Source organism: Aquila chrysaetos, chromosome 11 (assembly GCF_900496995.4).
Source record: "Aquila chrysaetos chrysaetos chromosome 11, bAquChr1.4, whole genome shotgun sequence".
NCBI lineage: Eukaryota > Metazoa > Chordata > Aves > Accipitriformes > Accipitridae > Aquila > Aquila chrysaetos.
Genome location: NC_044014.1, coordinates 38,967,882 through 38,981,827, shown reverse-complemented (window position 1 = coordinate 38,981,827; position 13,946 = coordinate 38,967,882). Strand labels below are relative to the sequence as shown.

Genomic DNA, 13,946 nt, shown 5'->3' with positions numbered 1-13,946 from the left:
TTGGAGGAGAAGCTGGAAAGCATTACGACTCCACCTCCCAAACACGGGGAAGATGAATGAGAGGGCAATCGTCGCTGGAAATGTTGCCCTGGCTACCGACCTGCTCCTAATTAACACCAAGCTCCCACCAAATCCCACTTACATCAACCCGAGCGCTCATGCCCCGCAGCGCCAGCCGGCTCGGACCTTGGGCAAGCAAAAGGATAGCCAGGATTTGGCTTCCATCCCACGGGCAGCTCCCCCCAGCCTGGCATTTTTCACGGTTCCCTCCATCGCGCACACGCGCGCTCCTTCCTCCGGCACTGCCCGCCGCTGCCTGCTGTTGAATAGCTGCCTGGAAAGCACGAGCGGAACATATGGATCTGTTCTTATAGCTGTTCGACAGCATGTACCTACTGGAGTCCTCATCAGGGCTGGGGTATTGGAACTGTTTTCGTCAAATAAAATACAATAAAATATACATATATTTTGCACAGAGCGGTACGAAGACATGACCTGGGCTCTGTAAACAGCCAAGCAAAGCTGGGGGTCTTCCAAGCCCGCCTGGGTCATCGGATCACCTTCGCGTTCACGTACCATTGCATTCGTCATGAAATCAGCCAACCCGGCTCTGTTAGACTTCATCAAATTTCCTGCTCCACTTGGGTTTTATTAGCTGCTTAACTCCTCTGGAAGGCAGGTTTTTGGCTGGTTTTGTTTCACCTCCTTCCCAAGGAATCTAAGTACGGGCAGTTGTGCTAGGATCGACTTGCCCGACACACGTATCTCAGGTCCTTCCCACAGGAGACGTTCAGGTCACCAGGGCAGGACCTCTCCAGCCAGGGCTTGTCCCACCACCCCCAGCCAAGGCGATGAAGATCACAGCCAGGTTCAACCAAGAGTTTGGAGCACCAGGCAAGGTGGCGGTGACGAGGCAGAGATCAAGCCAGGGAGTCAACCCACAGATCAGATCCAGTGACTGGACAAGTCCGCGACGACGGGGCAGGTCCAAGCTGTTGCTGCTCTTTGTTATATGATAGGAGAAGGTGGGCATCCATTGCTTAACACAAAAATGAGTAGCTGGGTGGGCATCCGACACAGGCATCGCAAACACACTTGGATTTTACATGCATGAATTACGCTGATGATTTCCCTCCAACTAACGTGCTTCCAGCTTCCCCATCGCTACAAATTTGGGCTGGATCGTCACTCCTGCTACCCGAAAGCACCCAGCGCGGTACCCCTGCCAGCACCCCATTTTAGCTCGGCGGCAGAAGAAGCAACCCCTGCCCCAGGAGGAGGTCTGCTAGGACATCGCTACGCCCTCGCAACCCTGCCACGGGGCGTTTCGCCCGGGACAAGGCATCCCAAAGCCGGTTTATGGGTTTACGGCAAAAGCCGGGACTTGCTGAGTCAGGCGGCCGGAGGAAAGCCGCGCCGCCGCGCCGGGGCAAGGCTGGATTAAAATATGAAAGAGCCTGGTCCCAAGCCACAGCCCACTTGGGTTTGTGCTGCTCTACAGCTCGTGACTAATTATATATGGCTCAAGAAATAAAGCAGCCCAGGCTTTCTCGCCCATGCTTTCTCCCAAAGGCAGGATGCAACACACTGCTGACTCCAGCGATGACCGACAGGCAAAGTGGATACCGCAAGGACTCCTGCCCACGTCTGATCAGAGCACCCTCATAAACGAAACAGAAACCGCAGCAGTCACCTTGGCATTTACAAAAATAAAAAAAAACAACCCAAAAACACCATTGCAAGAGGCATGCACGAACCTGCTCGGTCTTAAAAAGGAGCAGCTCGGGTTGTATTTCAGCATTTTGGGTAGGTTATAACAGTAGGGAGGCAGCAAGAGAGGCCAGACGTCACCCAAAAAGCCCCAATAAGCTTTCCTTGGGCACTTGCCAAGAGATCGATCCCATCTTCAGCGATCCATTTATCACGTGCTTCCCAACCCCTAATTTTATTTGGTTTAATAATACCAAATCAAATGAAATCTGGTAAGGTGGGACTATCAGTACTGATATTTCTAACACGAGATGCTGTCTGCAGCTCTCGGTGAAGGTAATTCCCGAAGTAAGAAAATGGCCCTTTGGAGACAATTCCACTGGAAAGAAGGAAAATACACTTCTTTTTTTTTTCTTTTAAGGAAAACACCAAACTCATTCCTGCCAGCTCACAGAGGGTAAAATCTCTTTTCCAGCTCTCCTGCGTCTCCCCAGGCTATGGGAGAGATGACCTGGGCTCGCTGGCCCGGCACCAGCCTCGCTAAGGGGGATCCCCCCCACCACCACCCCGGGTAAGCGACTCCTCCATCACCACTGGGTAAAAAGCTCCAACTCCCACAGGAATTCAGGAAATTCTGACACTTCAACGCAGCTGAAATGTGGAAAAATTAATAAAGCTGCTCCACTCAGCCAGAGAAGCAAACAGCACCAAGGAGGGGGAAATCCAGCTGCGTGCATAGTATGTATTTTTCCTACACGATTCACACTTAATTTGGACAAAAAGTCCCAGAAAGCCGGGCTGTGTGTGAACGCAGGCACCGTCGCTAGCCACCGCTCCCCTTTCATCCCAAGATCGCCCAGCGAGGGCATCGGAGGGATCTGGAGAGGGATGCATCTGCCCCGCGCGGAGCAGGACCACGGCTGGCAGCAGCACGGTCTGCATGGCACCTGGGCACAGCCCAGAGGTGCTCGGTCACTATTTTGGTAGCTCTTCACCTGCAAGCTCATTGGCATCACGGGGGAACATGAAATTAAGGGAGATAATTAACCACTGAGACTTTTACCCCACGCTCTTTACTGGGCACGCGGTCTAGTATTGCAAACTCGGGCAAGATGCTAAGCAGGACGCAGAGAGAGCTTTCCACTGGTGAAATTGGGGGGTAAAATACCACTTTCAGACTTGGGGGGTAAAATACCACCTTCGGACACTTTTGTTCCATTCCCATTGAGAGCAACATCCTGAGACATCTCACGCTCCAGGCATTTAAACCAGCACCTTTTTTCTTGCCGAAATGAACCCTACAGTTGAGGAGCTGCAAGGAAAATCCCGGAAGACAAATCCATACTTTTTGCGCAGGGAGATCGTTATGGGGACTGTTTCTCCCTTCGTTCCCTATTAATTACTGTTCCTGAGGGCTTTTGTGCTCTGCTTATCTGCTGCCACCCATCTGAAGCAAGCCAGGGCAACAGGGATGGAAAACGCTGGCTCTACGGTTTGCAGCACGTTAGCGTTTGGTGCAAATAACCCCAGAGAGCAGCAGGGAAAAGTCAGCCACGAAAAGCAAATATGGGGCCTACAGATGATAACTCTTCACCCATCTCTGCAACCAGCAAAGCACGAAGGAAGCAAGATCGACCACACGCTGCTAAAGCTGGCGTGGAAAGATGGGATGCCTTCACTGCAGCGAGATGTGTCCGCCGGGGGAGATTTCCGCCTAACGCTACTTTACCAGTTAGGAATTTGGTGGCTTGGATCAGCTTTGAAATTATGTTATGGCCGACAGCATCTTCCCACCCTGGTACGAGACACCCTTGCAAAAAAAAAAAAAAAAAAAAAAAAAAAAAAAGGCCGGATTTTCACGCGTGGATGCCCGCAGCAAATAACCCATGTGGAAGGTGCCATGGGTTTGGCATCTGTGAAAAAAAAAAAAAAAAATCAGGTCACTTACATGGCTAAATAAGGATTTAGGAAAGACTTAATGCGTACTCTGTTTCAAGAACTGGGTTGGGTTTTTTTTTCTCATTATTTATAATCTCAGTCTCCATTTATACACAGTGTAATCTCTTTGTGTACACAGCCTTCATCCGCAGCATCCCGGAACGCTTCCTCTGACCAGAAACGAGCGGCCAAGCGCAGTCCTGTGCCTCCCACGCACGCTATACTGGGACGCAAAAGCCGCAAGCCCCTTTTGAAGCTGGTGGAGAACATCCAGCAAAAGTCCACAGTAATTCCAGGGTACGTGCAGACCCAAGAGCAACAAAGCTACCTACAGCTGGTGCTCCCCACGTTAAGTTAGTCCTTATTTAGCGTGAGGTTAACAACAGTCCCATCGTGTACATCCCTCCCAGATGCTCTGCTGCTTCTCTGCTGGGTCATGCTGGAGGTACAGTGTGGTCATAAATACCATCCTCCCATCCATCCTCACCTATCGCCACATTCCAGTTCTGTTTCTTGGTCCATTTGCTACCTCAAGCTCTTTTTACCGCTTTTTGGAGGGGTTTTTTGGGTCCTCTTGATCTCATAGCTCCTCCAAAGGGGATATACAAGCTGTCAGACTTACCTAAGCCAGAGGACCATACAGCAATCTACACCAGCCAGAAAACCCATGAAAGAGAAAAACCAACCGCAACGTTGACCGTATCACAAAATCCTCTTTACCAGGGCAGGAGCAGAGCCCCTGCTCAGGCTCTGTCCTCCTGACCTCTTCCCCCAGCCTGCAATCACCACATGTGCTTCGCCGGATGATGGGAAATTGCTGCTTGAGGCCAGGGCACTTACTTGTTGGCCATGGAGCAATAAATACATTGCAGGAAGAAAAAAAAAAAAAGCATATTTTTTTTCTCTTCCCTAGTGCTGCTGGAGCTCTACGTGAAGAAATAAAACATCTGCGAGACAACACATCGGCAACCACGATGCCAATAGCGTGTCCCACGATAGCTTCAGAAATGGGGGTGCACCAAAACTGCCCTGCAGAAGCCCTCGGCGTTTGCAAACCACCGAAGCCCCATGCATCAGCACAACGTGGCTCGGCTAATCCCACCCCACACGGCAGAGCTGGCTGCATGGGGGGTTAATGAAGGTAAAAAGGGACGAAGCGAGCGCCCTGAGCTGCTGATCCTGGGGGAAGAGCCATTTCTTCCTTTACATGAGCTTAAAAGAGTGGGCTTGGGGTCACCAGGGATGGCAAGACAGGTATGGCTGCATAAATCCACATGCAAAAGCATCCCGCAGTACAAGTTACATCCTAAACCGGTGTCGCTGCTACTACCTGCGGCCAAGGGATGGCTGGAACAAGGGCAAAAATAACAACAACCCCCGCCTGAGAAGATGCGCAAGGGGCTGAGATGGGAGAACTTGGCGCTAAAGCCTAGAAAAGCCTGGAAAAGTTAAACTAAAGCCTACCTGAGCTGGACCCTAACAGTACAGTGGGCTCTGGGGAAGAGAAACCCCCCAACACCATCCTCGCTGCTTCCCAGACACAGCCTCAGCTGCTGACCGCTTCCAGCATCCCTTCGCTCACGATGCCAACCGGGAATTCTATCTGCAATGCAACCTGCACACTTAAAAAACAGGTTTTCAACTGGGACGCAGCACTACTAGTTGTTTGCTAGAGCTATTGGAAATACCTTTAAAGCTTTCAAGCCTGCCCAAATTCACCAGCCCCAGCACGATCCACATTACAGGGAAATTTCTGCAAATTCACAGTCTCAGCCAATTCCAGAAAAGATGCTTCAAAAGGTGTGGATTATGTGCTAAAATTGTTGGCAAAAAAAATAAACTACTATATGTAGGTGAAATATGTATTTCTAACTGTGCTGCTCTATCATTTCTGCTTGTATAGTAACACCAGGCGCTGTATAAAAAGAAAGGAATGCCAAATTGTTTGTGCTAGCAGCTAAAATTGGCTAAGGAACTCCCAGAATAAAACAACCAAAAAAGAAATATATAAAAAAAAAAAGGCAAAATAAGACGTTTACTGCAACCCAGCAGTAACGCAACTGGTACCAGGAGAAAACAGCAAACGCTCGCACCTACAACAAGAATTAAATTGGCTCAAAGGAAGTTTGAAGGGCAATGGGCCAATGGTATAAAAAAATTAGAAGCTATTCCTCTAGCGTATCAAAGGTAGGAAACCCACGGGCAGACCAGACGCTGGGGATAAGGAGGTAACAGAGCCATTTAAGTAATTAACGCGCTGTAGCAGTAAGTTACCGATGCTGAACTGCGCTCACCCTGCAGTGGGAAAGCCAAAAGGCTCTGAGCACGTCAGCTATTAGTAAAAAAAAAAAAAAAAAAAAAAAAAAAAAAAGAGGTCCTTCCTGAGAAAAGATGCTTAGTGGGAAGAAGACCGCATGCTAACAGTGATTTCGGGAGATGCTCGAGCTCACTTGGCCTCATTGAAGAGGTGGGAAACGCAGAGGAAAAGTTCCTGAAGCAGTCCCAAGGTAAAACGCGGGTGAGCGAGGATGCAGCAGCATCACCGGCAGCGTGGGTACCCGTCCCGGAGGCAGGGCAGAGCCCGCAGGCGTTACGGCATCCGACACGGTCCCCCTCCGGGCAGGAGGCAGCTCAGGTATGGGACAGGCAATTTTTTCAACCCCTTTAATTAAACATAGCTGCACATAGAGCGGAAGGACAGAGCGCTCACATGTGGAGTACCCTGCCCTGCTTACGCCACAAGCCACGTGGGGAAAGGGAACCCGCAGCGGCCAGCCAGTAAAGGGCAACGTACGGTGCAGACACCTAACACATCACCAAAAAAATCACGTTTCAGGACACCGCGATCCGCCTCTTAAGAGAAAACCACACTAAAACGCGGGCAGCGCGCACGAGGCCTCGAGGAGCTTACCAGTCCGTCGCAGTTGCTGATGGCCACGGCGGCTCCGGGCATGCCGGAGATGTCGCCGGTGAAAAGGCACCGCTGTTGGAGGGGTTCCCGGAAAAGCACCTCAAAATCCTCCTGCCATTCGGCCACGGCGCCCACCGGCACCAACCGCCGGTTGGGCCTCAGCCGGAGGTGCAGCTCCTTCCCGAAAACCGTGACGTTGAAGTAGAGCAAGCGGCCGCCGGCCCCGCGGCGCTGGGGGGACTCATCCGGGGGGCTGCGGGGGACACGGCGGCGAGACGGGCGCAGGGACGGGGGACAGGCGGCTTCGCCGATCCCCACCGCCGCCTCGCCGGACACCACGTGCGAGAGGAAGCGACCCCGGCAATCGGCGCTGAAGGGAACGATCACACCATACTCGCTGAGTTTGCCGGACAGGAGCAGCTCTGCGGAGACAAGACGGAGGGAAAAGGGCTCGACGACGGGCACGGAGCATCCCGCGCTACGCGCGCCGGGATTTCGGTGGCCAACCCAACTCGGGGAGCCTTTGGCGAGCCCCGCCGAAGCTCGATAAGCCCAAGAGCTACTTTTCCCTTCCCGACGCAGCCCCGCTTTGTAGTTTTAACCGAGCGCGTCAACCGTAGCAGAATAAACTCGGGCTGACGTGCCCCTCGCACGCCAAGCACGCCAACTATTTCTCGCCCAACCTCCATCTCCCCCAATTTCCCACTGAACCCGAACCCCCCCCCCCCCCCTCAACCCCAACCCTCTCCTTTCTCCCCATCCTCCGGGGTCCAAGCCACCTGTCAAAACAACCCCCGAGGAAAAAAAAAAAAAAAACAACAAAAAAAAAAAACCACACACACACACAGACACACACCACGCCGGGGGGGGGTGGGAAGGGGCCGTACCTGGGGCACTGCCGGCGGCCAGGCAGCCGTGCAGGGGGACGAGGCAGGAGAGCACCAGCCGCAGATAATCCATTAGGGGCCGGCGGCGCGGCGCGGCGCGGCGGGCTGCGGGGCGGGCGGGCTGCGGGGCGGGCGGCGCCCGGCGCCCGCCTCTCCCCCCGCCGCCGCCGCCGCGGGGGCCACCGGGGCCGGGGCCGGGGCCGCTCCCGCCGCCGCTGCCGCCTCTTAGGGAGGGGAAGGAGAGGGAAGGGAGGGGGGGGGGAAAGGGGAAGGGAGATGGGGGGGGGGGGGGGGCGGGCGGCGCCGCGCTACGCGCCCGCGGCCCCCCGTGCGCGGCGTGGGGCGGGCCGGGGGCAGGGTTTGAGGGAAGGGGGGGGAGTTGTGGGGTTTGTGGGTTTTTTTTTTTTGTAGTAGTAGTAGTAGTATTAGTATTCTTTTCCTTAATTTTTTTTTTTTAAGAATTTAATTTTTTTTCCTTTTTCACATTAAAAAAAAAAAAAAGTTCTCCGGTTGCGTTTGGATGGTTCTTTTCTCGGAGATTTAAAAAAAAAAAAAAAAAAACCGTTTCGGGCAGCCGGCTCCAGCCTGCCAGCCCTCCCTCCCTCCCCCGCCCCGCGGCCGCTCGGCTCCAGCCCTGCCCGAACAAAGGCGAAGCGCGGCGGGAGCCCCCCCCGCCCCTCCCGGCTCTGCCCCTTCTCTCTCTGCCTTGGGGTTCTCCCCAAAACCCACCCCTGGCCCCACGCTGGAGCGGGACCCCAGCACAGAGGAACTCCTTAAGGAGAGCCAAATCGTCTCCCAGCACTTCAACCGCTGCCGCCTCACGGGGTGTAGGTAAACATCCCGGTTAGAACCAGCTGGGATGATTATTTCTTTATTTTTTTACTCCTCCCTTCAGTTTTTAGGAAGAGATACGATGGGGAGAAGGCGCTCGCAGGCGAGCAGCACCTCGTTTCTGGATGCCAGGTTGCCGGTTCTCCAAGGCCGCCCGCCGCTTGGGTTTTCCAGCGGGCATCCATCGCTGAAGCTCTGCAGCCGGGACCACACGGTTCAGTCGGGCTCCTCCCTACCACCCTTACAAGGGGCAAAAAAATTAGGTTGTCCCCTCAAAAAAATAAACGGAATATCAACAAACCCAACACCACAAGAAAGGGGCTTCCCTCAACGCTTCTTGTCATTGCAGAAGACACCCACCGGCGCGAATGCTTGAAGCACAGGGCAGAGGACGAGCGGCCACCAGAACCCTCTAGAGCAGGGCCTCGCGTCATCTCTTGCCCAAACCTCACCTCCATCAACGCAGAGGAACATGCCTTCTGGGACCGTTTGCATTTTGCTGGGTCCAGCTATGTTTTGGGGGGTTTTTTTGCTTCTGAATCACATTCTGGACAGGACTCTTAAGGCCGGTTCCAGGGAGGGGGCTGTGCTGCAGCACCGGTAATACCAGTTGTGCTGGTTGTGCGTGGATTATACTTACCTGGGGCCTCAGGGGCAGTTCGGGTTACGCTGAGCAACCCAAAGCCTGTCCTAAGAGGTAATCCCTGCCTTGAAGACCTTGTCGTCTAAGCCGCCACAGGAGCCAGAGCGCGATGGGAGAGGCGAGCAGGGAAAACACCGTGCCAGGCTGCAAACTTAACATCACCTCGACTGTTAGGATTATTATTTTGGATCTCCTTGGTAGGACCTCGGTTGGAGCTTTGCTCCCAGCCCGGCAGCACGGCGATGCCGGGAGCAGCAGGAGAGGACCACCATTTGAGAAAAGCCACCTGTGGAAAAGTCCTGCTTACCTCCGCTGCGGACGTGGGTGGATGGTGAGGCTGCTTGGGTGCCAGAAGAAGGATCCACACGTGGGGATGGGGAACCCCTTGGAGATGGTCCTGCTGCAGCCGTTTCTGGTGCAGCGCTGAGGGAAGCGGTACTTCAGCGCTCCCCGGTCGTGTTAACGCAGAACGGCTGCTGCCAAAGCATCACTCCGGAGCTGTAGATGAGGGTGAAGAGCTTTGCTTTCTAGCTGGGTGATTGGGTTGGGTTTTGGAGAGAGGAGAGGAGACTGAGGTCTCGGTGATCAAAATCCAACCAAAAAACCCCTGTAGGTAAAGCCACAAGATGCCTCCAGAAAAAGAGATGAACAAGCTTACTTCAACTAGGGAAAGAGAATTTCAAGTGGGAAGAACAGACTTTGTTTCCCGGTTTAAGTCTTCGCATGCTTCTGTTGCTTAGTGCAATACATAATTAAACAGAAGAAGTGATATGTAAGAAATTCTTTGCATGAAAGATAGAAAAAGAATTTGTGCTCCAAGCATTTTAGGTGATTTAGGCAGATACGCACCCGTTAGAGCATTAAAGCTGGAACAAGCCCTCATTATGACTAGATTTATGATGAAACACGTAATAAAGAGCATACTTTACTTGTGAAGAGCAGCTCCGCAAAACATCATTTAATTACTTTTTTGCAGAGGCAGAAACTATTGCTTCATCCACAAGATTCATGAACTCATCCAGTCCCTCTAGACCATTAACACTTCCCCAGCGTTACCAAACCGTTGGCTTCGGCAGCATAAATCTGGCTGAACAACGGTGGCCGTGAACTGACATGCGACTCCCTCCGCATGTGGACCTTCTAAAGGTCCATAAAGAAATGGGTTTGGGTACCGATCCTATAACTTGCTGTGCGTGGTGAGAAGATGACCCCGAAGGGGATCTCTTGAGCTCCCAGATGCTGAGATGTTAATTTGACACCTTCACAGTGGCATCGGCCCTACCTGTTGGTCTTACCTGCCTGAAATATTAGAATGATCAACCACTACAAGTGGATGTTTGTGTTCTCTCTGCCAATACACCCATCATTTAAAAAGAAAAAGTTGTTGTTCTTGCCAGCCTTCTTCCTCCCAATTCCCAGCATAAAGAGAGGATAGGAAGAGTGAAAAAACAAGGCAACTATGGGATATTTCTTGCTGGGAAGGCCAAATCGAGACCTGCAACAATTTAATCTTTTGATAATAAATTAATAATGGAGGGGAGAGACAGCGACTGCGTCGTAGCATCGCCCCAAGCGGGGCAGAAGCCACACAGAGGAGACCCTGGGGGTCCCTCACACCCCGGAGGGGACTTGGCCAGGGCAGCAGGGTGGGTACCTGGACAACCCAGCTCCTTTTCCCCATCAACGCACTCACTTTTGCCCCCCAAAAGCCCCGCAACACCCTGTTTCAGCTGCAGCTGAAGAGAACAAGCCCTGCAGCGGCCCCCGGCCCCTCTGCCCCCCGTTTTGTCCTTTTCTTTCCTTCCCCGTTTGTCCTTTCCCTCCTGTCCTTCCCCTTTGCTTTGGCCCCTCTATTCTCCTCTTTGTCTCCTCACTTCGCCTTTCCCCTCCTGGCCTATAACTCTGCCTGACCCTTCTCCTTGACTTTAGGCTTAACCTTTTCCTTTCCATTTTTGAGTTCAAATGGAGCCTTTTCCTGTTTTCCCCTCCTCGAGTGTTAGTGTATCTCAAGCCCCCGCTTCCTCCACCGATAATACACTCTGTAATTCTGCTTTCTAATTCAATGGGCCCTCCCCTCTTCAGCCCTGAGATTTGCCAGTGACATCTTTTCGGGGACTTTCCCATTTACTAAGTGACCTCTAGGTCCGGGGAGGAGCACTTTTTCTTTCCAGCTTCCAGCGAAGAAAGCCGACAACAGCTGCTGCTTTTAAAACCCCAAATCAGATTGTTTTCCCTCTGGGAGACTCCAGCGTGTATTCCCAAAGCCTGATTTTTATCTGGCAGTACCCAAGCTCTGCCCATTCCAGCCGGGTACCACTCGGAGCTGGAGCCCAAGCAATGCGTCCCAAACCTCCGCACAGGGTAGTGTGTGTCCCCCCACTGGTAGTAGATGCGGCTATTGGCCCCTAAGTGCAATTAATCTTGAATTTGAGGGCTGGGGAAACCTTCACACCAGGCTGGAATTATTTCTTAAAAAAAAAAAACAACTTAATTGGTTCTATTTTTTGTGTCTTTATGGGTGCTGGTCGTTTTGCTCAGCCATGCAAACCTCCTGGAGGGGAGAGCATTAGGTCTAATAAAATCATAGCAATCTCCACCAATTACCTAGACTGGCTTTTCTACCCATAATATCATGAGTTGAGGAGCCAGGAGCTCGGGATCTACTGGAGCAAGAAGCGAGGGCTGTATTTCCAGCCATCAGTCACCATGTTTCTTCCTCCCAGAGATGTAAAGCTTCTGTTTGTTAATCCTAAAGGCTATGAAACAGCTGCCCCTGCACTCGGACTGAGTAACTACCAGCCTCATCCTCACGATGGGCTGATTTCTGGCAAGAAGCGGTAAAACCAGCAAAAAAATGTAAAAGAAAGAAGAAGGAGGAAAAAAAGCATTTCTCCAGCCATTTGGTTTCATTTGTGTTTTTAAAAGCAGCTGCAAGAAGAAAGCAGGAGCCCTGGGAGAGCTGGACTAGCATCCCGGGAGAGCTGGACTAGCATCCCGGGAGAGCTGGACTAGCATCCCGGGAGAGCTGGACTAGCATCCCGGGCACAGGTAAGATGGGCAGGGGGGCATGGCCAGGGTTTTTACCCGATGCCTATCTCCACCCTGGGTGCAACACACATCCGTGCCCAGAGCAGGACAAAGGTCTGCAGCGGTGTTTGGCGGTTAGGGAGCCATCCAAAACCCCACGGTGCAGGGACCCGGAGCCTCTGCAGGGACTGCAATCCCACCCAAACTAGAGGGACCGAAGCAAAAGCACCAGCAGGCTGGGGGTGAGCGAGCATGACCTCATCCCTCAGACACGCAGAGCCGCCATGAGATTAAACCAGAAAATAGTCACTGCCGCAGCGCCGGTGGCAGAAGGGGAGCCTCGCTCTTGGGGGAGAAAAGCCCCCTGAGAATCTTTCCCTCCGTCTCTAAAGCAGCCCCTGGCCGAAGCGGGGAAAGACACCCCTTTTCCAGGATTTCAGCTCTTTCCCAGGGCGGATTTTTAGGAGTGCTGCTAGAAGACCACCAAGGAGGGTCACAAAGATGCCACGCTCATCCAGGAGAAGAGGAGGAGAAGCGCAAGCCCTGCTCTCGGAGGCAGGGAGCTGACAGGCACATCATCTGGTCTCCGGCTGCCCGAGGCAGGATCATTCCTGGCAGATCTCTCCCTAATCCCTGCTTTAAGACCTCCAAAGATGGAGGGAGCCTCCACAAGCCCCCGGGACAATTTTTTTTTTTTTTTTTTTTTTTTGCTGTGTCTTGCTTTTCTTATCTTGGAAACTTTTTGCTCCTGTTTAATCTGAATATTTCTTGCAGCTGCTTACACCAAGGAGTTTTTGTGCCATTTACTTGGATTTTCTCGCCTTTCCTACAGCCCTTTCCCTACACAAAGATAGCTGCCGTGCCCCTCCGCAGCCTTCTCTGATCTCCCCTGACCTCTCCCTATTCAGGCCGGTGCTTTCCCTAGCCACGACGCTGAGCTCTCGGTGCACTCTGAATAAAATCCAATTAGCTGTCCTAATCCTCCACAAAGGTCCGGGGATACGACTTAAAGGCTTCTGGGCTTTTCCTCCAGAAGTGCAAAAGCAAAGCCATGCCCATCTGCCTCGCACACCCCTTGGGTCCCTTGCACGCAAGCACCCGCAACACCCGTGCGTGAACTCAGCTTTGTTCCGGGGGAATACTAATGCAAATATGCACGTCTGATACAGCCTGCCACCAAACTGCTTCTGCTAACATACCGAAGATGCTGGATGCTATTACAAAGCCAAGCGACAACGGCAGCGCCTGGCAATGTTCTCCCACGAGGCCCCGAACACGCTGCCATCATCACAATTTTGAAGGTGAGACTTCACCGCAGGTGGAAAACCAAGTTCTTTGTATGGATTTAGCACCTAGGAAGCAAGTAGCACAGGATGCTGTGGGTTTTCGGGAGGACTCAGGCTCCCAATGCCCTTTTCCAAGACCCAGAAGGGAGAGGCAGGTCTCCGGAGTGGGTAAGCTAGCCAGGATGGGAAACGGCGGTGAACTCCTGTGGTGCAAGGTCCTACGTTCTTCCCATCACCGGCCGCTCTGCAGCCCACATCTCCAAAGGCTCCCAGCCTCTTTGCTTCCTCGGCGAGGCCAGCATCCCACAAACATGTGGCATGAGGCCATTCCCGTGCAGGCAACGACCCCTGGAAGCAGCTGGCCAGCAAACGCGATGTCAAGTTATCGCAGGAAGGTGGGGGATAATGCGTGAAGGATGACAGCAAGAACCCCCCGGAGAGTGACAAATTCCCATACAGATGCATACCCTGCACCAAGACGGGGACAGAGCACAAACCCTGCCGGGGCACAGGTCCTCCTGATGGCACCCGGGCAGCCTTTGCTGGGATCAGAGCCCTGCACCCAGCCCGATCCGAGGGGAAGCATCTCCCGCTCATCCCACCTAACCGCATCGTGCTGCGCCTCCGAGCATCGCTTCTCCCGCGGGCCGGGCTCAGGCTCATCCCTAAAGCACATCTCCTTGCAGAGCACTCGGTTACGGCTGCATCTCCAA

The 13,946-nt window shown here is 52.9% G+C and overlaps 1 protein-coding gene across 5 annotated transcripts in view; it reads right to left on the bottom strand.

The window, feature by feature from the left end:
- The window catches only part of ADAMTS14 (ADAM metallopeptidase with thrombospondin type 1 motif 14), a 39,109-nt gene extending 31,547 nt beyond the window's left edge, over positions 1–7,562 (bottom strand). For all 5 annotated transcript variants that reach the window (XM_030031060.1, XM_030031057.1, XM_030031061.1 and 2 more), the window contains exons 1-2: positions 7,447–7,562; positions 6,560–6,981 (exon numbers count right to left, since the gene is read on the bottom strand). In XM_030031060.1, the coding sequence (XP_029886920.1) occupies positions 6,560–6,981; positions 7,447–7,519 (495 nt within the window). In that variant the 5' untranslated portion in view covers positions 7,520–7,562. The remainder of the gene's footprint in view (positions 1–6,559; positions 6,982–7,446) is intronic.
- Between the last annotated feature and the right edge of the window lie 6,384 nt (positions 7,563–13,946).